Source organism: Arachis ipaensis, chromosome B5 (genome assembly GCF_059453495.1).
Source record: "Arachis ipaensis isolate K30076 ecotype BB chromosome B5, ASM5945349v1, whole genome shotgun sequence".
Taxonomy (NCBI): Eukaryota; Viridiplantae; Streptophyta; class Magnoliopsida; order Fabales; family Fabaceae; genus Arachis; species Arachis ipaensis.
The window spans coordinates 34,748,685-34,772,050 of record NC_142440.1 but is presented as its reverse complement, the minus strand read 5'-3'; the positions used below and the strand labels follow the sequence as shown (position 1 = coordinate 34,772,050).

Here is a 23,366-nt window from a genome sequence, read left to right as displayed (position 1 = left end):
AATTAGAAACTGAGAAGTAAAATTGGTGTACGGACTCAATCTTGATGACCACTTTGAAAATTTAGTCGATGAGAGTATTGGAGATTAGGGATAAGATATGAATAAAAGAATAATTTAGGAATTTTTGATAATTTTTTAAGATTTGAGTAGTTTTATCTATTAAAATCTATCTTTTATGATTACGAATTAATTTTTATTCTTCTATGATCAAATTTCTGAGCATTATAATCATAGTTATCAGAATCAGACCAGATCGATATGGCTAGTTCGATTAGTGACCGAACTTACAGTTGAACCTGTCAACAGTGGTCAAATTCGTTGAAAACTGGCCATTGAAAATCATTGAATTCAGGAAAGTATGCCATATTAGCTAGCCGTTATAACATCCTAAGTGACAGTGGCAGTGCCAGATCAGCGATCCGCTTGCTGACTCACGCCAGAAATGGCCTGAAGGACTTGTATGCAGCCCGGAGATCAATATGAGGAGTTCATTTAGTACAATTAGAAACTGAGAGGTAAAATTGGTGTACGGACCTAATCTGGATGACAGCTTTAAAAATTTAGTCGATGAAGAATATTGGAGATTGGGGATAAGATATGAATAAAAGAGTAATTTAAGAATTTTTGGTAATTTTTTAAGATTTGAGTAGTTTTATCTAATAAAAGCTATCTTTTATGATTACAAATTAACTTTTATTCTTCTATGATAAAATTTGTGAGCATTATAATCATAGTTATCAGAATCGAACCGGACCAATCTGGTTGAATTGGACCGGACTTGTAGTTGAACTGGTCAATAGTGGTCAAATCCGTTAAAAATTAGCCGGTTTGCGTTTCGCACCGCTCTTGATTCGCTTGGGTCCACCATGCACCCGTGCACTGCTGAACCACTAGAGGAGCTTCCGCAAGTCTACTACTACAACATTTTAAACAAGGGCATTGTGAATGCAATGCCTCCCCATTGCCACTCTGCCATCATGCTTTTTAATATTATTTGTGACAAAAGATTATTATATAATAAATTAAAGGGTTAAGTACGATTTTGGTCCCTAACGTAGAGGCTGAAAATTTATTTCGTCCCCGACCTTTTTTTCGCTACAAAATGGTCCCAAAGGTTTCAGTTTATTTTAAAATCATCCTTGGAACGAAAATACTCTTCCCCCCTTCTTTCCCCAAATCCACCGGAAGCAGAACCACCACCACCACCGCCCTTACTCCCACCAAATCCCAATAATCAGATTCAAGATTATTCAAATGCAGAAATTTACAACATTAAATTTAACAACAAAATTAACACATAACAACAATAAAATCAGAAAAATAACAAATCAAAATCAGAATCAAAAGCAGAATCAGAAGTTGAAGCAAAGCAGAAACAAAGCAGAAGTAAAAGTAGATGCAAAAGCAGAAGAAGAAGCAGATCCAGATGTAGATGCAGATGTAGAAGAAGAAGCAGATCCAGATGGAGATGCAGAAGCAGAATCGGAAGCAGAAGCCGAAGCCGAAGTAGAAGCAGAAACGGTGAAACGGCGAGCGGAGCAGTGACAGATGACAGGCGGCGGGGCGGCGTTGCGGTGGTGCAGTGATGCGGCAGTGTGGTGGTGCGGCGGCCCTCCCCGGTTCTTCCCTCCCCCATTCTCTTTCTCCCATCTCATGGCCTTTCTTTCTTTTTTTTTATTTATTTTATTTTTATAATTTTTTAATGAGAAATAATTTGGTAATAAAAAAATAAAATTAGTAAAAATGATGATTTTAAAATAAACTGAAACTTTTGGGACTATTTTGTAGCAAAAAAAGGGCGGGGACGAAATAAATTTTCAGCCTCTACGTTGAGGACCAAAATTGTACTTAACCCTATAATAAACTATGAACCAATTTTTATTTTTACTTGTATTCTTTTAAATGTAGATTGACATGAATACCAAATTTGATATCAAACAAGAAATAACACATAATATAGGAACATATTGATATTTTTTTTGGTGACTGAAATAAACTAAATAAAGAAAAACAAAACAAACAAAACAAGGAACTGCGTAAACAGAGGGACAGTCCCTTTTAAGACTACTCTTAAACTCCTCCTAAGGTGAAATAAGCTCCACATGTGAAAGTTGTAACTTCATCGCCATATTTGCCATAGTATCTGCCACCGTGTTTGCATCTCTCATAATCAAACGAAAGTCAACACGCCAATTCCAATGCATGATATCTCTTATTTTGAGCACCAATGGATCAATAAACCCAAAACCATATTGAGTAACAAGATTAAATGCTTCCACACAATCTGTCTCACAAATAACATCTCGTTGACCCACATCCCAAGTTAAGAGATATCCTCTCCAAATGGCAAATAATTCTCCTTGAAGAATACTATTACTTTCAATCATTCCCAAACACCCCATTTGCCAACTCTCATTACAATCTCTAATAACACAAGAAAAACCAACACTATCACCTGAACCAAAATAACTAGTATCACAATTAATCTTAAAAGTACCAATAGATGAGGGATTCCAAAAACTATTTAAAGTAGAGGGAATGGACATATGTTGTAATTCAAAAAATATTGATATACTGATTGTGTTAATTTTTGTGTTTTTTTTGTTATTTAAATTAAAAAAATATTTTATATTAGTGACTAATTTATTATTTCTTTTTGCATCATAAATTGTATTTAAGAATTGATATTTAGTAAAGTTATGCATTTTAACTTTTAATTTTAGTTTTATTTTTATAATTTTATATTTTTATTTAATTATGACTAAATTAATGAAATAAATCATCAATTTACCAATTGAACTAATAATCTAATAACTCAATGACCGAATTAATTATTTTTGATAACTATGGTTATAATTTTTTATTAAAAAATATTATTTGTATACTAAAATTAACTATTAAAATCAATTATTAATATATTTATATATAAATATATGTGTAGTTTAATTTATTTTTAGTAGGTATACTTCAATTATTTTGGTACTTTACTCAATTTTGGTAGTTTACATAATAACATTGCGTTGCGTTTCTAAGTTCTAACTACCCGCGTTTGACGCTGCATTCTTCTTTCAATAATGAGTCACAAGAGAGACAAACCCTCTTACACTTCTTCCCGCCACGCCCCCTACCCGAAGCGCCGCCGCCCACCGCCGGAGCCCGTGCTTCAGGAGCCGGAGGACCGACCATCATCGAGGCCTGCGCCCCCGTCCGCGGTGGTCATTATGGGCCTTCCCAACGACTGCTCCGTCCTTGACCTCAAGTCCCGCTTCGAGATCTACGGCCCCATTGCTCGCATTCGCATCGACGGCGACGCCGTCGGATACGTCACCTACCGGACCAAGGACTCCGCCGACGCCGCTATCGCCGCCGGCGCCGACCCATCCTTTGGAATTACTCTTCACTCCAAAAAGGTCCCCTTTTCTTCGCTTTTTGTTTTCTATCTTCGAAATTTAGGGTTTAGTGTTTTCGGATCTTACAATTTTGAAGTTTCCATGTTGTGAAGGAGTTGTTTCCAGCTTAATTGAGAAAGTATAACATGATTGTGTCCGGAATCGTTATATGTTTTGAGAAATTTCCAGATTAATTGTACGAGAGTTGGTGAAAGTTTGAAACCTTGAAGTTCCAATGTGAAGTTGAGCTCTTCTTAAGTGTGCAAGAGTGGTTTTATCCGTTAAAATTGAACAAAATTGAAGTGAACTAGTTTGAAATTTTGAATCTTGAAGCTGAAAACTGAAAACTAAAACTGAAATCTCTATGTTGTACCATTATGGTTTCTTTGTTAAAAATTGGATAGTTTTCACCTAAGTGCTTGGAATTTTGATGAAGCAATCTTGAAAGGTTGGAACTTTGATGAAAGTTGCGCAAGAGTGACTAGTTCTTTCCGTTGAGATAGTAGTAGAATTTCAGCTTAATTGTTTGGGATTTGACTCACTTTAAAACTGAACAGTTTCATTTAATTTGTTTAATGTGTAATTTGGGGAATGGTTTAATTGCATTGTTAAAAATGTTGGAGAAATTAGTGCATGCTCGCTTTGTGTTCCATGATCAAGCACAACCACTCATTCTTGATTTTATACATATAACTTCTGAACATTATAATAGCAAATGAATTACTATGAATTTGAAAACAGGTTCAGGTGTTGTGGGCAACTGACCCTCTAGCCATGTGGAGGGAAGGAATTGGTAATAACAACAAGGACAAAGGATCAATGTCGAAGCTTGTGCGTGCTGAGGTACCTTTGAGAAGACATGGAAGGGGTAATAGACTTGCTTCAGCTATAGGCAATACCAGAACCAGTGTTGATAACGCAGGTAGCTTGGTTCTTGAAGTACCTTTCAAGGGAAGAGAAATTGTTGCTTATGATGATATCCTCTGATCAGTGAAAATCATCATAATCAAAAGGGTTTTCTTAGTTTCTGTAATATCGGTCTCAGTTTTAGGGTTAGGTATTTATAATGTTTCTGTTTAGGAAGAAGTTGCTCAATTATGAGCTACTAAGGTGTAACTTTGTGCAAGCTATTTATGGAATTCTAGTTTTCGACAATCATGGATTTAATGGGGGTAAATATTGATTACTATGTAGCATCTTTTTCAGTTATTTAGAATGCAGATGTGTAAATTCATGATTCTTTTCATATGAACCTTGTTTTGAGTTTCATGATGTTACACTGCTGCTTATTCTAATTTAATTGTTGGAGTGCTTTTATAGTGAAGCAGGGGAATATTTGTAACTTTTCTTGTAAGCAATGGACCCAATTCAATGATTCAATTTGTGCATGGAATTAAAGTTTCTCCTCTGCTAGGATCATTCAGCATTCGGCTTTACTCGGGGGAACTTTACAACATGGTTTAATTATTACATTAGGCAATAAATTGTATATTGTTAGTGTAGTCCATTGTAAAATTATGCTTAATGCACACCTTCTCCATTTGACTTATGTATTTGTTTCTTTGGCAAAGAGATATTGTCATTTTTAAATTCGATATATTACATTTTTTTTTTGTTTTTTTTTAAAACTATTCTCTATCCTTATTATTTTGTTTTTTTTTTCTTTTATGGTGATAGAAGAAATCTTTAATTATAAAAGATAATTTAGAAATAACAGAATGACATTATCCATTATGGCTACGGATTTGTTACTCCCACTTCTATACTGGAGTAACATTAATCAACAAAAAAAATATTTACAAATTGAATCTCGTTTTTTTATTTTTGAAAAAAATTAATAAATTAAAAATTTGTCTCTATATTTTTTATGCCTTTTTTCTTTTCTTTTAATCACAATTCTAGAGATAAGACAGTTGTTTCTGTTAAGATTTTTTTCCCTAATGTTCCTATTCTTGTTCCATCCTCGTAGGCCGTAGCTACTATTGCCACAGCTGCTGCCTGTACTCAACACCGTCACCACTTCATCTACTTTCGTTGCATCATACTTTTGGATCCCTCTATATTGTTGTACTTCATATCTGACCTGCGAATTACGCAGGTTTCATTTTATTTTATTTTATTTTATTAATTTTTTGATAGAAATTTTTATAAATTTGGATGAAGTTTAATTTTATTTTGTGTTTGATATATGTTAAAAAAAACTTTGTTTCAATAATCAAGGAACCAAACTATATAAATCATAATTATGTCAATATAATGTTGGAAGATAACATCTCTCTTTTATTTAAAAAAATGAAGAATATTTGTGTTTATTATGAATTTCAGGCACTAGTATAACAACAAAGTGACCACCATTTTTATCAAGCGCCAAAGCATAAAAGATAAACTCTAGAAATACAATATGCTTGAAAGATGCAACATTATTCTGTTCGTCGGTCCCTTCTAGATCCTCTCTACTTACTAACAAAAATTGACACTGTCCAAATCAAATATACTTTATCTTATTGATTGATAATTCTAAATGTAAACCAGTTGAAGCCATATATAGAAACAATAGAGTACGCAAGTGATAGTAGATTAGTAGCTTATAACAAACTGCGCTACCTTGCCTAAAAGGCTAAAATATATGAGAATTGCTTAACTAACTGGATTGATTTTTGCTCTGGTTTTGAAACTCTAATCTCAAAAGTTGGTGCTCAGAGTGGTTTAGTTAGGATATCAACCACTCAAGGGAGTGGAGTTGAGTGCACTAATTTTTTTTTCTATATCATAGAATGAAGATCAAGCACAAAGCGCTTAGTTTATTGTAGAGAAAAGAATTTGCAACTAAAAACACTAAGCTTAAAATGTTTAATACTTGTTTGGGCGCCATTAAATCGATATAAAAAGATATTTTTTAATATTTTTTTTATTTTTTAGTGTGTTTGGTAAATTTCTAATAATAAAAGTAAAAGCACTACAAAAATAAAAAATAAAAAATAAAAATCTTTTTTGAGAAGTTACAATTTACATTTTTTTAAAAGATTTTTTTTCTTAAAAAAAAAAGATGTTTTTCACGTAATAAATGAACAAAAAATATTTTTATCTTATTTTACCTAAATATAATTGATAGATAAAAAGATCTTTTTATATGAGATATCCAAACATAAAATCACATTTACTTTTGTAAAAAATCTTTTAAAAAAATATCATTTAAAAAAAAAATCTTTTTTAAGAATAACACACAAACGAACCCTACTTTACTATAGAAGAATTAATGAGCCAGTTGATTTTCAACTGCTACCCCATTATAATTTTCTTCCAACACAATTGTATCAGGTTTTTAACTTTGTGTACTTTAAAAGTTTTTAAGTCCCCAATGCTTAATTAAGCAACTACCTTTTTTAATTTAGTTATGTCTCTTTGTCCACTTGATTTTGGTCTTAATCAATTTAGGGTGTATATGCTGTTTGTTAACAATATCCAACAAAACATTAACATTCTGTGACAATTGGCGTATTTTGAAGTCTCCATGGATATTTTGAAGAATAATAAAAGTCATGGTAAAGTATCTTTTATTTTTTACTTCATAGTTTTGCTATTCTAGTCCTTGGGACATCAAAAGCTTACTTGGCATTATGCTGTAGATATTGGGAATTAAAATGGCTGGATCTGGTACTTATCACCAGAAATGGCATGCAGTCAACGCAATTTTAGCAGACAACATATAGAATGGTCGAAACATTAAAATGTGCCATTCTATGAACTTGGAGGACATGGTAATTCGAAAGGAAAAATGATTGATTTGTAATGTTAGTTTAGAGTATTATGATTTTTGCATATATTGTTGTAAAGAACCATGTCTATATATACATATAATAAGGTTGTACAATGAGAATCTAAACCCTACCCCGATGTTTCAGTTAAAAACTTGAAAATGAACCTATATTTTGTTTTGATTTGTTTATCTTTTTGTGTCCTAAGATTTTGTAAAGGGTAAATAGTCACTTTGGCACCCAAAAGATTCAGTTTTTTATAAAATGGACCTCAATATTTGTTTTTAAAAAAATGACTCCTGAAAAATATATCTATTTGACAAAGTAATCCAAACGTTTAGTCAATAGTTAATTTATTTAATCAACTATTAACTTATTATAAAATTACTAATCTACCCTCTATTCTCTCTCTCCACTTATCAGTCTATTATTACCATATCACCATTGCAACAGTTTCCATAAACAACCACACTGATACCAATCTAGGGGTGTCCGCGGATCGGATCGGATCGGATATGGCCGAAAATTCGATCCGATCCGCACAATTTTCATCGGATCGAATCGGATATGATATCCGCACTTTTTAGTGCCGGATCCGATCCGATCCGATCTGCACATTTGCGGATCGGATCGGATCGGATATCGGATATATCCGCATAATTAAACCTTCTCTTTTTAATCATATTTCTATGTAAAAGAATTCGATAAAAATATTTCTTTCATACTTTTAAATTTATTTATTCCTAAAATATTTTTAATCAAACTATTTCTAAATAACAAAAATAAAATAATACAATATATGAATAATAATTACTAACTAAAACATACAAACAAGTAAATATAATACCAAACATATATATTTATTTATTTATTAATTATTATAGTGCGGATCTGCGGATCCGCGGATCGGATACGCGGATGTAGAGCAGATATCCGCGATCCGATCCGATCAATTTGCGGATCGGATCGTATCCGCAATTTTCGGATCGGATGCGGATATTTACCGCGGATCTACGGATACGATCTGATCCATGGACACCCCTATACCAATCTTCCCAAAACGGAAAAGCTCGCTTCCAACCCCATTTCCTTTGTTTCTCCCATTGCGGCTGCCATGACCTCTCTCTCTCTCTCTCTCTCTCTCTCTCTCTCTCTCTCTCTCTCTCTCTCTCTCTCTCTCTCTCTCTCTCCTACGGCCAACCACAACTACTAGAAGAGGACCTCCAATTCATCTGTCGTTGCCATGGTCGGTCCTACAAGAGGACCTCCACTTCATTGGCAAGCTTGCCTCATGACTTATCATCGCCTCTCTCTAATCATCAGTCGCTATCGTCGTGCTTCATTGTCACCTTGTGTTTCATCATCTCCCACTTTCGTTTCGAGAAAGTTACAGAGCGAACTTGATTGAAACCAATTTTCCAAAACCCACACCTTTTGCCATTTTCTATTCCACTCACAAGTTTTTCTTTTTTATCAGGTGTTTCTTCTTCTGTTTTCTTGTTTTTCGTATTCATCTTCTTCATCTTCGAATTGTTCATCCTTCTTTATTGAAATTCTGGGTCAAGATCTATTATTAATTTTTTCGTAGCCTGCGATTATGGATATCTAATTTTACAACACCTCACACTACTCTTTGTTGTCGGGGTTTATTGTGTTTTGCCCCTATTTTATTATTAGATTTGATTTGATCAACCATTGTTTGATTATTATGAAATTAATTTTTGAGACTTTGTTTTGTTCCTTTGTTCAGTACTATTTGGGAGTTTTCTAGTTGATTTAGGTGTGGTTATTATGTTAATGTTTTACTCATTTGGTTAATGCAATGGAGAATTGGAGATTGGTTATGGTGGTGGTGGAAGCTGAGGTAGGGGTAGGGGGAGGGTGTGCGGTAATGTGGGTGAAGGATGAAGGAATGGTGGTAGGTAATGGTGAGAGAGAGTATGGGTAAATTTGTAATTTTATAAGAGAAGACAAAGATAAATTAGTACCTTCATAAAAAATTTAACAGCTGATTAGGTAAATTAACCATTGACCAAATATTTGAGTCACTTTGTCAAATGAAATATTTAGGGAGTTAAAAACAAATGTTGAGGTCCGTTTTTTCAAAAATTGAATTTTTTAGGTGCCAAAATGACTATTTACTCTTTTATAAAATATAAGATTCTACTGTGACTAAATGTTGGGTCTCCTTTTAAATTTTGTAAAGATAGTTTATTTAGTGGATCAAATCGAAAGTAATTTGATTTGTTTGGTCTTCTAGTTCACAATGCTCAAGTTGTGACATTTTGTTCCAAAATAGCAATGATCTCATGTTTCTAATATAGCAAAATTAGTTTAAGATAAATATGGTTAATGTAAAAATATGAAAAGCAAGAAAGTATATTTGTTTTAGTTAAAAGATGAGAGAATAGCTCTATTTGGATTATTCAAGCCATGGAGTGCCATAAAATCATTTGAAAAACTTTAAACAAAGGAACCAACATAAATAACACTCTATTTATCTATTTTCCCCAAAATAACCTCAATTCTTGAGTTCAATTCCTTCGAGAATCATCAAAACTCATTTTGGGAACATTCTTGTTCTAGCTGAATACAAATTTCAAAAAAAAAAAAATTATACACATAGTGATGGTTCTAATACATCAGCTTAATAACATATATACAATCTTTGGCCTTCACATTGACATTTTATAAGCTACATTCTTGCAATGCCCTCCCCACCAATACCATATTGTAGCATGTAGTCTTTTTTCATTTTCTTTAGAACTTCATCATTAGTGCTGTGAAAAAATAGAACACAGAAAAAGAGGTTCATTACTATATTTTCAATACTAGAATCCTGATTGAGTGTATATATAAAACTAAGCCGACCATAATGCCCCATGATCAATTGATAGCAGATATAGTTGGATAGGTTACATGATGAAATGAGCTTTATGGAGGATATTTATAGAAAATTAAAGTTTAAAACCAGTCTCAGTCATTAAAGCAATCTAGCAAAAAATTCAAAAATCACCATCTACTATGAAGACTCTAAATTGGAGGTGCTATTTTCTTATGACTTGTTCTTTGCTTCTTCTATAGATTTTCTCCAAGACCACAAAACCTGCATCAGGCCACCATTCCAAACATGCAAGAGAAATACATGTGGTTGCATCGTGAATTTAGTCAATATAAACTTGATAAACAGAAAAAAAAAGTCGTATAGACCCAGAAGATGCCATTTCAAATCCTTTTCCTATCACACACAAACATTAATGGATTGTAATTAACAAGTATACCAAAGAAATGGGGATAAAATATTGGAATTGCAATTGCATGACTCACAAAATTCAAAATATACCTTGAATATAAGCAATTCCAACAAAGTAGTCAATTTAAATAACAAAGTAGTGGATTAGGAATACAGAGGTTGAACAATGCCTGTTTCACAAACTCAGAACTGTAGCCTATTTTCTTTCTTACTAATAGTGATTACTGAATACAACTTTACTACATTATTAGAATGATAGGAAGTATATTTATTGTGTATAACTAATAGAAAATACTACAAAAAGAATCCAAAATTAATTAAGATAGTTTTTTGCTAGAAGAGATTAAGATTTTCAATTCTCATGGGACATGTTCAATCAATTAATTCTTTATGCAAACACATGATAAAATAATAATTAATCAATTATTAGGCTTAACTATAGACAACAAGATTTAACTTCCAACTGATAAAGAAAGACTAATTTTGCATAATATATCTCTCTGGTTCATGTCTCACATAATGTATTAAAATTGCTTCAATGACTTACAATAGTTTCTTTTTGAAAAAGCAAAAAAGCAAAGCAGAGAGATAAAATAAAATGAAAATTATGGTGCTGATGAGACAGTAGAAAAATATTCAAAATTCACAAAAGTTTTCAAAAAAAAAATAATAAAGTAAAATAAAGTAAATTTTTTTGAACTTGAGTAATTGGTAGGGACAAGGACAAAGACAAAGTACAACAACATAGAGGAACTCAAAAGAGTGGTGCGATGACAGTAGAACAAGCGGTGACAATGCAGAGTACATGCAACAATTGTGAGGGAAGTAGCTACAGGAATGAGATGAGAACATGAGCATTAGTGGAAAACCTCTAGAATTTTGATTAAAGAAGAGAAAAGGTGTAAAAAAAAATAGAGTGATAAAATTTTAATTATTAATTTTTTAAAAACAAAAAAAATTCAATTTATAAATATTTTTTTTTGTTAATGTTGCTCCTATATAAAAGTGGGAGTAACTAATCTATGGCCATCAGTTATTATATCTCCTTCTAAGTATGAGATATAAATGCAATTTTATTTACCGACATCGTTGTCCATTGGATCTTCAATTTTTGGGGGTATGTTTTCTCTTTCTGTATTGGTATTATTTTAAATTTTTAATTTAACAAATTAAAAATAGTTAAATAATTTCTACCTAATCATTTCTCAAATAAAGAGTTAAGTACTCTTTATAAATGTCTAATAACTATTTAATGAAATAAATTATAGGGTTAACTACTAAAATCGTCCCTAAGGTTTGGGGTGAAAATCAAAATCTTCCCCGACCTTTTTTTGTTATTAAAATCATCCCTAATATTACAAAACATTATAAAATCGTCATTTTATCCATAAACAACATTTTTTAGGCAATTTTACCCTTAAATAAAAATAAAAAATATTTAAAAAAATAAACCACCCCACCTACCCCCACCCCTCCCCACCCCTTACCCCCACCCTTCCACCTAAAATAGAAAAAAAAAAGATGCAGAACAAAAGAAAAGAGAAACAGAGAGAAAGAAGAAAGAAAAGGAAAGAAAGAAGAAGGGAATAAGGCAGAGCAACAGCCGGTGTTGAGTCATCGGCGCCAATCACTACTGTGCGGAGCTTCTGGCGAAGGGAGGGAGGGGAAGCTTTCTGTCGTCAAGGTGGAGGTTCTGGCGAGGACTAGCGAATGCTTTCCTTCATGATCGCTGTTCAGTGAGAGAGATCGAGGGTTTTGTTCATGTTCTTTGCTTGAAGAAGGTTTCTCGGGATAGAGAGGACTTGGGGTTCATGTGGCATGTGGATCTGGAACCTCTGGGAAGACTTGTTCTTCAAATCTGGAATCTCTGGGATTCATGTTCTCTCTTTTTTCTCTGTTCTCTCTTTTCTCTTTTCTGCGTTCTCTGTTGAGTTTGAAAGATTGAATTTTTGAATTTTTTGTCTTGAATTTAAATGTAATGTTGTTGATGGATTTTTGAATTGGAATACATTGTTGTTGTTGATTTTGTTTTAGCTTTGTTTGATTTTTTTGGAATTAAAAAAAAAATAGTTAGTGCCGTTGTTGTGATGGAGTTTTGAATCTGGATGTATTGTTATTGTTGATTTTGTTTGATTTTTTTGAAATTAAAAAAAAATAGTTGGTATTATTATTGTTGAAGATTTGTGTGGACACTGCAGAAAAAGATGAAGAAAGAAGATATAAAGAAGGATTGTTATGAGAAGAAGATGAAAGGTTGTTGTTGTGAATGAGAAAGGAAGAGAAAAAGGATCTGCATTTAGATGAAATTGTTTATGAAATTGGATCTGCGTTAAGAGAAGATGAACCATTACAACAAAAGATCAAGATACCAAAAGATGGGGGAATTCTTAATATCCATGGAGATGCTGATAGGAAGGCAGCTTTCTTCGAAGTGAAGGATGACAATACAGGATTTAATCTAACTGGATTTCAGTTTGTTAATGCTTTAGAAAGGGTGCCCCTTTCTTTTTATCCTATGCAAATCATTACGTGGCTTATATAGAGATGGGACATTTCCCTGGATTTGGCCTGGGGAAGATGAAGATGAATTTTTTTTTTAATTCTTGTTTAAGGGTAAAATTGTCCAAAAAGTATTGTTTATGGACAAAAGGACGATTTTATAACGTTTTGTAATGTTGGGGATGATTTTAATAACAAAAAAAGGTCGGGGACGATTTTGATTTTCGCCCCAAACCTTAGGGACGATTTCAGTACTTAACCCTAAATTATATCATCATAATTAATATATACTAACTCTTAATTTATATCTTAAATTTTGAACATTTAACTAATTAACTATAATAATTTTTTTAAAATTACAAGAGTTACTAAAAATATCCTATTTTACATTTTTTATTTTTTCTATACCATCCATTTCTTAATTAATTCAAAAAAAAAAAAAAGCAAAGAGTCAAATGCTAAGAGGAACAAAAAAACAAAAAACAAAAGACAACAGTGATTATTCTTCCATTGAAATTAAATTGATGCAAACTTTTTCTTTTGGAAAAATTTTATTTTTCTATTGAAGAAAAATCGCAATGGTATGTAACATTATGTTATACCTTCGAATAGTATTCCAACTTTTAAGTAGGTTTACTATAACCAAATTAGGTGACCCCCTTTTAGTTTTTAAATTCCTTATAGTAAAATTCTATAATTTGCATATGATACAAAATATTTCATCAGCACGTAACTATTAGGTATATATGCTCTTTCATTTTGCTTTAGGTTAGAATATTTATCATTTGAAATTCTCTTAAGAAAGTGGGTAAACTAAACGCACGACTATTACAGTTTTGCTTCAATAAAAAAATATTTTTTGAAAGCAAAATTATGCAGCATTTGAGTTTAGTTTTGCTTCAATAAAAAAATATTTTTTGAAAGCAAAATTATGCAGCATTTGAGTTTTCTTTTGTGTGTGTGTTAGAACTTATCATTAAATAAGTGATTTGAAAAAAATATAATTATAAAATATGAGTTCTCTAATAATTCTATCATTTACAAAAAAAATTATTGCTTAATTGGTTAAGTTATTAAAACTCAAGTCAAATTAAGAATTAGTATTAATCATAATTGTAACAACCCTGATTTTCGAGTACGCGAGATCTTTTCTGAAGGCATAGATTTCTCCGAAAGACCAGTAAAGGGAACACCTCTATTATATCATCAAGCATTTCAATCCTCATTATCATTATGTCATCCTTAAGCTAGAACCTTTTCCGAGGCAAGCTCGATAACGTGGTCACGAAGAACCTAGTTTTTGAACCGTATCGGTTGGCAGTTTTGATTCTGATTTTCGTAAATAGTCTCTATTTGACAAACCGGACTCGATTCATGAGAGGAGAGAGATAATAGTATAATATTATCATTATATTAGTATTAGAAAATTCTTGAATGATATTATAAGGTTACCTGGTCTGTTTTTGTTAAAAAGAGAAAATCAGTTTAACCGGGTTTACGGTTTACTGGTGCAGCTTAGCATCAGCACTCTCTGATGAATTTAGCAATGCTAAGACCTCATTATACATGTTCTACTCTCATAATAAATATGTTACTAGTGTCATTTATGCTAGTAGCTCAGAAAATAATTTTTAGAGATGTTTTTACGAGTGTTCCGATACACCTAGTTTTAGTAGTTGTACACCAGAGATATTTTAATATTATTTTAATCCACCTCCAAGCCAACCAATCACAACTCACCTTACACCCCAAGACCTCCAAGGCTGTCTCATTTCATCATTTTGGCCGAAAATAGCAAGAGAGAAAAGAGAGAAACTTTCATGAACACTTAATCTTCAAAGCTTGATTTCTTCTGAACCAAAACTCAAATCAAAACTCTGATTTCACCAAAATGATCCTCTCTTCTTCCTCTACATAACCAAGTAACTTATCAAGGATAGAAATAAGGTGATATGGTTGTCTCCCTCCCATTTCAATTCGGTTTTCAAGGAAAACCATGCAAAACATGTGTTTTCTTGATGTTCTTCCTTAGGAATCATGCTTAACTTGACTTGAGGGCCAAGAAACGTGAATTTCCAGCAAGTCTAAGGTGAGATATCTCTTCCTAACGTGCTGAGGGAGATTTGGTCAGTTGAGAGTTTGTGGATTTAAAGTTGTTCTTGATGTGTTTTAGGAGGAAAAAGTGCTTAAGGACCACCTGAAAGTTTAACCGAATTAGGAGCAGCAAAACCAGGTAGGGTGTCACGAAATTAATCTTGATTATTTGTGTTTGATTTGTGTGAATGTTGTATAAATTGGCTGTGCTAAAAATTGGTTGCATATATGATTGATTCTTGGTGAAAATTTGGTGAAATTTTGATGAAATTTGATGAAATTCAAGCTTTAAAGTTCATGTTCTTGGGCAGCTGGAAAAACGAAACCCTAGAGCTTAAATTGAGGTTCAATTTGTGTTAAAATCATGTAGAAAAGATGGGGTTTTAGTGGCTGAAAATTTATTTTGAATTATGGTAAAAATCGGTTGCTGAAAAGACTGAAAAACGGGTAAAAACAAAGAAAGAATCTGAAGAATTTACGAAGAACACGAAGAACACTTTGAGTGTGGTGAAGAACAATGAAGAACACCTTTTTGATCCATAAAAGGGCAAGGAAGTAAATATTTTGGTGTTTGGGGGGTTATTTTGTAATTTCCAAAAGTTAGGGTGGTAAAAGTAGAAATATTAAAAGTTACGGGTGGTAAAAAGTAAATTTTAAAGGTTAAAGGTTAAAGTAAAGTTAATTTTCGAAATTTTAATAATAAAATAATAAATAATAATAAAATATTAAATAATAATATTTAATTAAAAATAATATTTTAATAAAAATAATAAAATAATATGGAAAAGGCAGTTTTCTGTAAAAGCTTTAGAAAGACAACTTTAAGCACAGAATCTCATAATTACCTTCATAAAACACTTAGGGAGTGGTAAGAACATATTAGTGAGGCAAAGATAAAAGAAAGATAAAAATTTGAAGAAAAGATAAAAACTAAAGAAAAGTCTGTAAGGTTTTAATGACAGAAAAACAGACAGAGACTAGTGAACGAACTAGGGCAACATAGCTAGTCCTGGAATTGCGAATAGGGTTAGGTATTATATGAAAAGTTAAACTGTTTCAGTATAGACTTAATGAACCTATACTTGGGACAGATTAACTATTCATACCGAAATTTACATAAGCTTTAAATACATACGTTAAACAGAGAAATCAGAGCAGAGTAAAGAAACACAGAGAACAGAGTAACCAGAGCAGAATAAAGGAATACAGAGAAAAGAGTAACCAGAGCAAAGTAAAAAGGCAAAGAGAAAAGAGTAATGTGATAAAGAGAAATGGTTTGAGTTACGATGTTGTAAAAGTAAAAGCTGTAAAGTTTGTATAGCATGATTGAACAGAGAAAGAAAGAGGTACTGCATAAGAATGTGAAAGTGATGATGATAATGAGAATGATTATGTGATGATCTGCTGCATGAAGGCAGTCAGATAGATGGTGGTACGACCACTGAGAGTGCTTTCCTGGGATACTTAGCTATAATGCTATTCTGTAAGTCAGAGGACTCTTACAGAGGTATCGAGAACACACGACTAGCATATACTCCTGTAAGTCAAAGGACTCTTACAGTGAGAGTGTCTGTGTATGCTCCTGTAAGTCAAAGGACTCTTACAGTGAGAGTGTGTGTATGCTCTTGTAAGTCAAAGGACTCTTACAGAGAGTGTGTTGGGCAGATATAAGTTAACTAGCTCCGCCATGCAAGTCAAAGGACTCTTGCAGTGGGTTGCTAGTGCCGCCTTGCAAGTCAAAGGACTCTTGCAGTGGTTTGCCTCACAAGTCAAAGGACTCTTGCGAGGGACATTGCCAACAGGAAAGCCTTACCTGGTCAGAGGACTCCGGGTAACGTCGGGAGCGGGTATGTAACCGACAAATGAGCTCATTACCTGCACTAGGGCTAGACATGCATCATATTTGGTTGTGCATTTCCTCTGTTATGATTGTTGTTTGAATGTATGCCTTCTTTGTTTTCATTCTATTCTCTGTGTCTGTGTTTTATTTTCTTGTATTCTTTTGTTTGTGTTTTGCTTTCTGTTTTCTTTATTTTCTCTATTTATCTGTATCTTCTGTTCACTACTTCTCGATGTTTTGTTATTTGTCTGCTAAACAATACGAAATTAATGAACTTAACTAATAACCCCGACCCTACTAAGAACTCCCCAGTTCTTACCCCTTCTCTCTCCCTTTTCCCTTCAGATGGAAGTAAGAGTACCTTACCATAGTTCGCTGATGACCGTTCGCAAGAAGAGGATTCTGCTCTAGATAGTCTTCTTAGTCTAGGGTGAATATCGTTCTCTGATTATATGTATATACTGTGAGACCAGCCAACGTCTGCACCCCGTTCGTATGCGTACTTTAACCTAAATCCTGTGTACGAGATTCCTATTGTGTGGCTACTTCATGAGGTACCAGAGAGACGTCCTGTGGAAAAGTCTGATCGTGCAGAGGAGTAGCAGATGATGTTCTATCTTTTGATGACGTTCCACTTGACTTGAGTTTTGAAGACCTAGAACGTACTTTCCCTCGCTTTAGTAGTTTAGAGGGACTAGGTGAGTATAGAGTCTAGGCTAGCCTAGGTGCCAGCTTAGGGACCTCTTGAACAGGTCAGGACCTGGGATGTTGTATGTATATATATGTATATAGATATTATTTAGCTATATCTAGGGGTGTTCTAACTAACAGTCTATATGCTAATAAAGGCTGAATCACCGAATGTTGTCAACTACTTGTGACGTATTTTTGTGTGGTTGTTTATAACTGTTTTATCTGTTATTACTTGTGAATTGATTATAAATGATTCTGTCTATTAATCCAAACATTTTCAGGAAAAAAAAATACACCACGCAAATTAACTATGCGTTTAACAACGAATCAGGCTCATATGATAAATAATAGATAATAATTAGGAAGACAAATTGGTAGCGCTCAGTTTTCGGTATGATCTAGACATATTGAAAATTGGGTCGTTACAATAATGATACAATTTATTTTGTTTAATAGTTATTAAACATGTTATAAGGAGTAATTTACCTTTTATTTATACGAGGGTTGAGTAGAATTCACTATAAAAATATTATAGATTGCAAATTTTGAGAAAAGATAAGGAGAGAGAAGTTAACTTACATTTGCAGAAATTTTTTAGAGTAAATTTTCACTTCTTGTTTTTATCCGATTTTAGGAAAGAATCATCCATTCTTTCACTATTAAAAAAATGATAACCTAATCTTTAATCATCATTTTTGTTGGACAAAAAGACTTCTCTATTAATTTTATCATGATCTATTAATTTTGTCACAATCTATTAACTGCATAATCTTATGTAGTATATTAAATGCCACAAGTCATGTAACTATTTGAATAAGACAAATCATCTCCTATCCAAATCAAATAGATCCCTGTTCATTATTAATGAGACAATCAAATTTCGATCAAATTCAAACTTAGACAACTAAGTCCAAAAAGGTGGTAAGATAATTATTAGAGCATTGAAGCTAGCTATAGAAGAGGTAATGAGAATGAAAAAGAGAATATGACAAGGTGCAACCTATAGAAGAGGTAACGGAAAATGAAGAAAAGAAATTTGGCAAGATCGATCGGTGACTACATGCTAAACTCTTGAGAAGCAATCTAGACCTTTTTTTTTTGGACAAATCTAGACAAACTTTACAAATTGAATGCATGCAGGCGTAGAATTTGGTTTTTTTTTTTTGTCGTGATACAAGCATAGACTTAAGCTTGGATATTGTTTTTTTATTTGGCTAGATGGATGTTTTCTTAAGGAGAAAAAGATAAATATGTCCCTAATAACTTTTTAATTTGAAGACACATAAGTTTCTTACTAATTGAAAATACAAAAACATCTATATTTTTCTAAAATACGAGACATTTAATTCCCACCATCTAAAATATATAAGGACAAATTTGTCCCCTGGAGCGTATTTTAGAAATTGAGGGACGTTTTTTGTATTTTTAATTAGTTGATGACTTATTTGTCTTTGAGATAAAAAATCAAGGACCTATTTGTCATTTACTCTCCTTAAGGTATTTTGGTGTCCAACTTCTATTAGCAGTTTCCCAATTTTGATAAATGAGATAACAATCAAAATGGTTTTAAGTTGATAATCAAAATGATCCACTAATTTTTAAACTAATCAAAATAGTCTCTTAATTTAATCCATAAATCAAAATGTTCATTCCGATAATCATCAAATTAACGATGTTAACAAAAATCATATGTAACACCTTAACTTCCAGCCTAGCATCAGATTAGAAGACGTCATTTTATAGATTGGACAGAAGAGAATTAAAAAGAATGTTATTGGAGAGTTATAAAATTTAAAAAACTCAACAAATAAAAGCCCATCTTCGTGTCATTTTGTTATCCTCCCTTCCAAAATAGAAAGAATCATTTTTTCTTTTCTTATATTTCTGACACTAAAAAATAGTACTTCTCTGGCAACTTTCGTTAAACACCAAAGTGATGTCAATAAATTGTGTATAACTCTTTGACTCACTTGAATGTGTTGGTGTGGTTGTTAGAAGTTTTAGAATACTCTTTTTTGAAAAATTGCTTTTTTACTTTTTAATGATTTTGTTGATCATTAGAAGGAATGGTTCAAAATTTTGTTTATAAAAAGTTATTCTTGGGTTTGGTAGTTTCATACATTAGTCAATAATTAGGGTTTTTATTTTTTGTTTATTAATGGAGGAGGGCCAGTAGTTCTTTAGTAGAAATTGAATAATTTTAGACAAGATATTGTATTATAATACTTTGATCTAGTGATTTAGTAATGTCAATTTAATCATTTTTGTTGTTAAAACGTAGATAATTATCTTCTATCAAAGCTTCCATCCACCAAAATTATCCACTCCAAATCTGCCATTGCTTATGATGAGGATGAATCTTTTAATGACTACGATAGTGAAGATAACTTGAACAAACCACCAGTACTCTTTGATGAAGAAGTTATCAGTAACAATGAATTAAATGGAAAATTTTATAAACTAAAGAAAAGAAAGTTAAGGAATAAAAATGCACCTGCTAGTAGCTTAGGACAGAGCAAAATAATTAAAACTGATGATTCAAATTATGATGAGTTCATGTCAGAAGAAGATGATTCTATCACTGACGAAGGTAATGGTTTTTTTAGTTGAATAGTTATGGTATGTTTGTACTTCAAATTAAATATTGGAGTATTTAAAATTAAATTATTATTGTTAGTATTGTTGCTGGAGCACTTAAATTATGGTAAAAACTCACATACAATTGCCTTCATATGAAGTTGATAGTCGAGAACTATTAGTTATATTGTTGTTGTTTTAATTGGAGTACTTGATGTTGAATTATTATTGTTGTTGTTTGAGTATTTAGTGTTAAACTATTATTATTATTGTTATTATTATTATTATTATTATTATTATTATTATTATTGGTATTGTTGTTGTTGTTGTCGTTGTTGTTAGGGTAAAGTATAATTTTTTTTCAAAAATACTTCTAACGTTTAATTTGTTTCAATGTTATCCTTAACGTTTTCGATAAGTTTCAATTTTACCCATATCGTTAATTTTTTGATAGTCAATATTTCTTTCCAATTTTACCTCTTCCTTGTAACCAGCACCGTCATCATCATCAATGTCATTATACATACATCTTTCTACCATCCACCATTGTCCTCCACCCTCACCACTAACTTTCCACCACCCGTCACTTACTACACCAATAGCACTGCATCATCCCATGCATCATCCCACCCTATCCCCCTCACCTCACACTACACCTACTATATCACTAACCACCAAAGTCACACAACTGCCACTACCATTAAACCATACCACTCCATCATCAACATCATCAATAATAGCCACCACCCCTTTTTATTATTGAACTGTCATTCTCTCTCTCTCTCTCTCTCTCTCTCTCTCATTCTCCTTTATCGAGCCTTTTCCCCTTTCTCTCTCACCATCACATTTCACAACCTTGTGCCGCCACCATCACAAATCCAACCCTAACTCCACTCAAAATCATAATTAACAATAACAAAAATAACAAGCAACAAAGAACAATGAGAAATCAATAGAAGAAAAAATTGAAATAAAAAAGGTAAGATCTGGAAGGGGAGGAAAGAGAGTAAAGGTGGTGTGGCAGCACAACAGTGTTAATGAAGGGTCATGGTAAGGTGAAGAGGTGTGGTTTTGCTAATGTTGTTAATGTTGATTATGATAATGATGGGATTGTGCATTGGGAGAGGCAATGAAGTGGTGGTGCAAAGGTAGAGGGTCAGGTAATAGTATTAAGAGTGATGGTCGCGTAATAAGGTGGCACGGTGGTGTAACACTAGAGCGAGTTGAGCAGTAAGGTGGATCGGTGGTGGTAGGTTTGAGCTCTAGATTAGAAGGGTGCAGAGAGAGGGTGGAGTATGATGATAAAAAAAATATGGGAAGAAAGTGATACATGAAAGAAGGTAAAATTGGAACTTATCAAAAATGTTAAGGATAACACTAAAACAAATTAAACATTAGAGGTATATTTGAAAATTTTTAAAACTTTAAGGATAAAAGGTATATTTTACCTTTATTATTGTTGTTATTATTATTGAAGTACTTGATGTTAAATTTTTTTTTTCACTTTTAATAGGTGAAATTAAAAAGGATATTGAACTTTTTTTTTAAAATCTACGGAGCGTATATATGTGATGAAAATAAGTCTTAAGTGTTTAGACACTTGCGAACTCAAGATGACGATACACTTGCAAAAAATATTGCTTACCCACTTTCAATGAAAAGATAGTTTAGACAAATCAAATTAGAAAACAAATATAGTTTTTCCCTCTAAGAATGCATTAAAAAAGATAGTAAGAATGTACACTATTCAAGAGGAGAGACTGATTTTGTAGAAGAAGAATGATAAAATGAAGGTAAAGACAATTTGCTAGTCTGACTATTGTAATTGGTTTGTGTATGCATCAATTAACTAAGATGCAATAATCTTAAGATATGAAAACATTCAATGACAATCAAAGTGTGAGAGGATGCTTGCAAATAAAAATACAAATACAAATTGACTACACAAAAACTTGTGAAAAAATTGCAAAAAAATCCAACACGTAGGTATCCACCAAAAAAAAAACTAGTTTATTATTATTTAGGCGCTTGTTTCATTTAGTATCGGGGGATTATTTTGATTATCAACTTAAAACTGAGACACCATTTGAAACTTGAAGACTTTGTACATGACTAGCTGATAATAGTTGTATTTAGGACCGTTTATGAAATTACATCCAATATGTGAACAAAGAAGCTCAAAAGAGGAACTTAGTCGGCAACCCAAGAGAATAAAACCTAGAAAAGCCACACCTTCCAACCAAAGACAACAACAATCCGAAAGCCCAAGAGCCAGGTATCATGTATTGAAATTAATAAAAATTTTGTTGTCTTAGTTTGTATTTTATAAGAGTTTAATTGTTTTATTTAATAATGAATAAGAGCCTAGATGTTCTAACAAATTTTGATTTGGATAGTAGACAATCCATGTTATTTGAATGATTAAACGATTAATTCTGCTAGGTAAACAATAGGAGGTGCAAAACAACATAAACAATGGGCTACACCCTAGACTCACTAAACATGAAAAAGAAAATATTCCACCCTAATTACCCACCACAACTCTATTTTCACTTTTTACATTTACAATTTCTCCTTCCACCTTCCAAAACCTTTACCGTAAAAAAAATCATCTAATAAAAAGAAACATCCATCGAACTTAAAAGAAACATCCACAAAACAAAAGTCACATTCGGAGAGGTGAAAGAGGAGGAGAAGGAGGAGGAGGAGGAGGAGGAGGAGGAGAAGGAGGGAGACGAGGACGAGGACGCAGAGGCAGCCGCAATGCCACCTAGGGATCACGAGGCGGCAACAGTAGCAGTGCCTGTGGAATGCGAGACAGCAGCAATGGCGCATGGGGAACAAGCGCGATGGCATCACTCGCGTAGTAGCAGCCGCAGTGGTGACCTGGAGGACAGGACGAACAGACGCGTACTAGCGGCGATAGTGCACTGTGAAGGTGGGTTGTGTCAATGTTCGCAGCTGAGGATTGACGCGATGAGAGAGAATGGAAACGCCATGTGAGAGGTGTGTTTAGAAGAGGTTACGTTGCTTAATCCTAATTATTCAAATTCAAAATCTGATTTGTAAAATTAATTTATTAAGCGATTATTTATGTTATTTAGCACAGTTGTAAGAACCGGACCGGACCGGCTGGTTCGACCGGAAAACCGGTGAACCGGACCTATAACCGGTCCGGTTGAGTGATGTAACCGAATAAAGAAGAGAACCGTTTTGGGCCAGGTTGAACCGGCCGGTTTTAATAAAAACCGAAAAACCGGCGGTTT

General features: G+C 32.9%; 1 protein-coding gene across 1 annotated transcript; it reads left to right on the top strand.

The window, feature by feature from the left end:
• The first annotated feature begins 3,011 nt into the window (after positions 1-3,011).
• Positions 3,012-4,769, top strand: LOC107643415 (homeobox leucine zipper protein). The gene is made up of 2 exons (XM_016347061.3): positions 3,012-3,410; positions 4,131-4,769. Exons 1-2 carry the CDS (start codon positions 3,075-3,077, stop codon positions 4,374-4,376), a joined length of 582 nt encoding a protein of 193 aa, XP_016202547.1. The 5' UTR covers positions 3,012-3,074; the 3' UTR covers positions 4,377-4,769.
• Positions 4,770-23,366: the final 18,597 nt, after the last annotated feature.

Bases quoted from the DNA above. Each gene is read 5' to 3' on its own strand.
- LOC107643415 (XM_016347061.3), top strand. From the start codon at position 3,075: ATGAGTCACAAGAGAGACAAACCCTCTTACACTTCTTCCCGCCACGCC. The intron at 3,411-4,130 runs GTCCCCTTTTCT...ATTTGAAAACAG, and splicing joins TTACTCTTCACTCCAAAAAG to GTTCAGGTGTTGTGGGCAAC.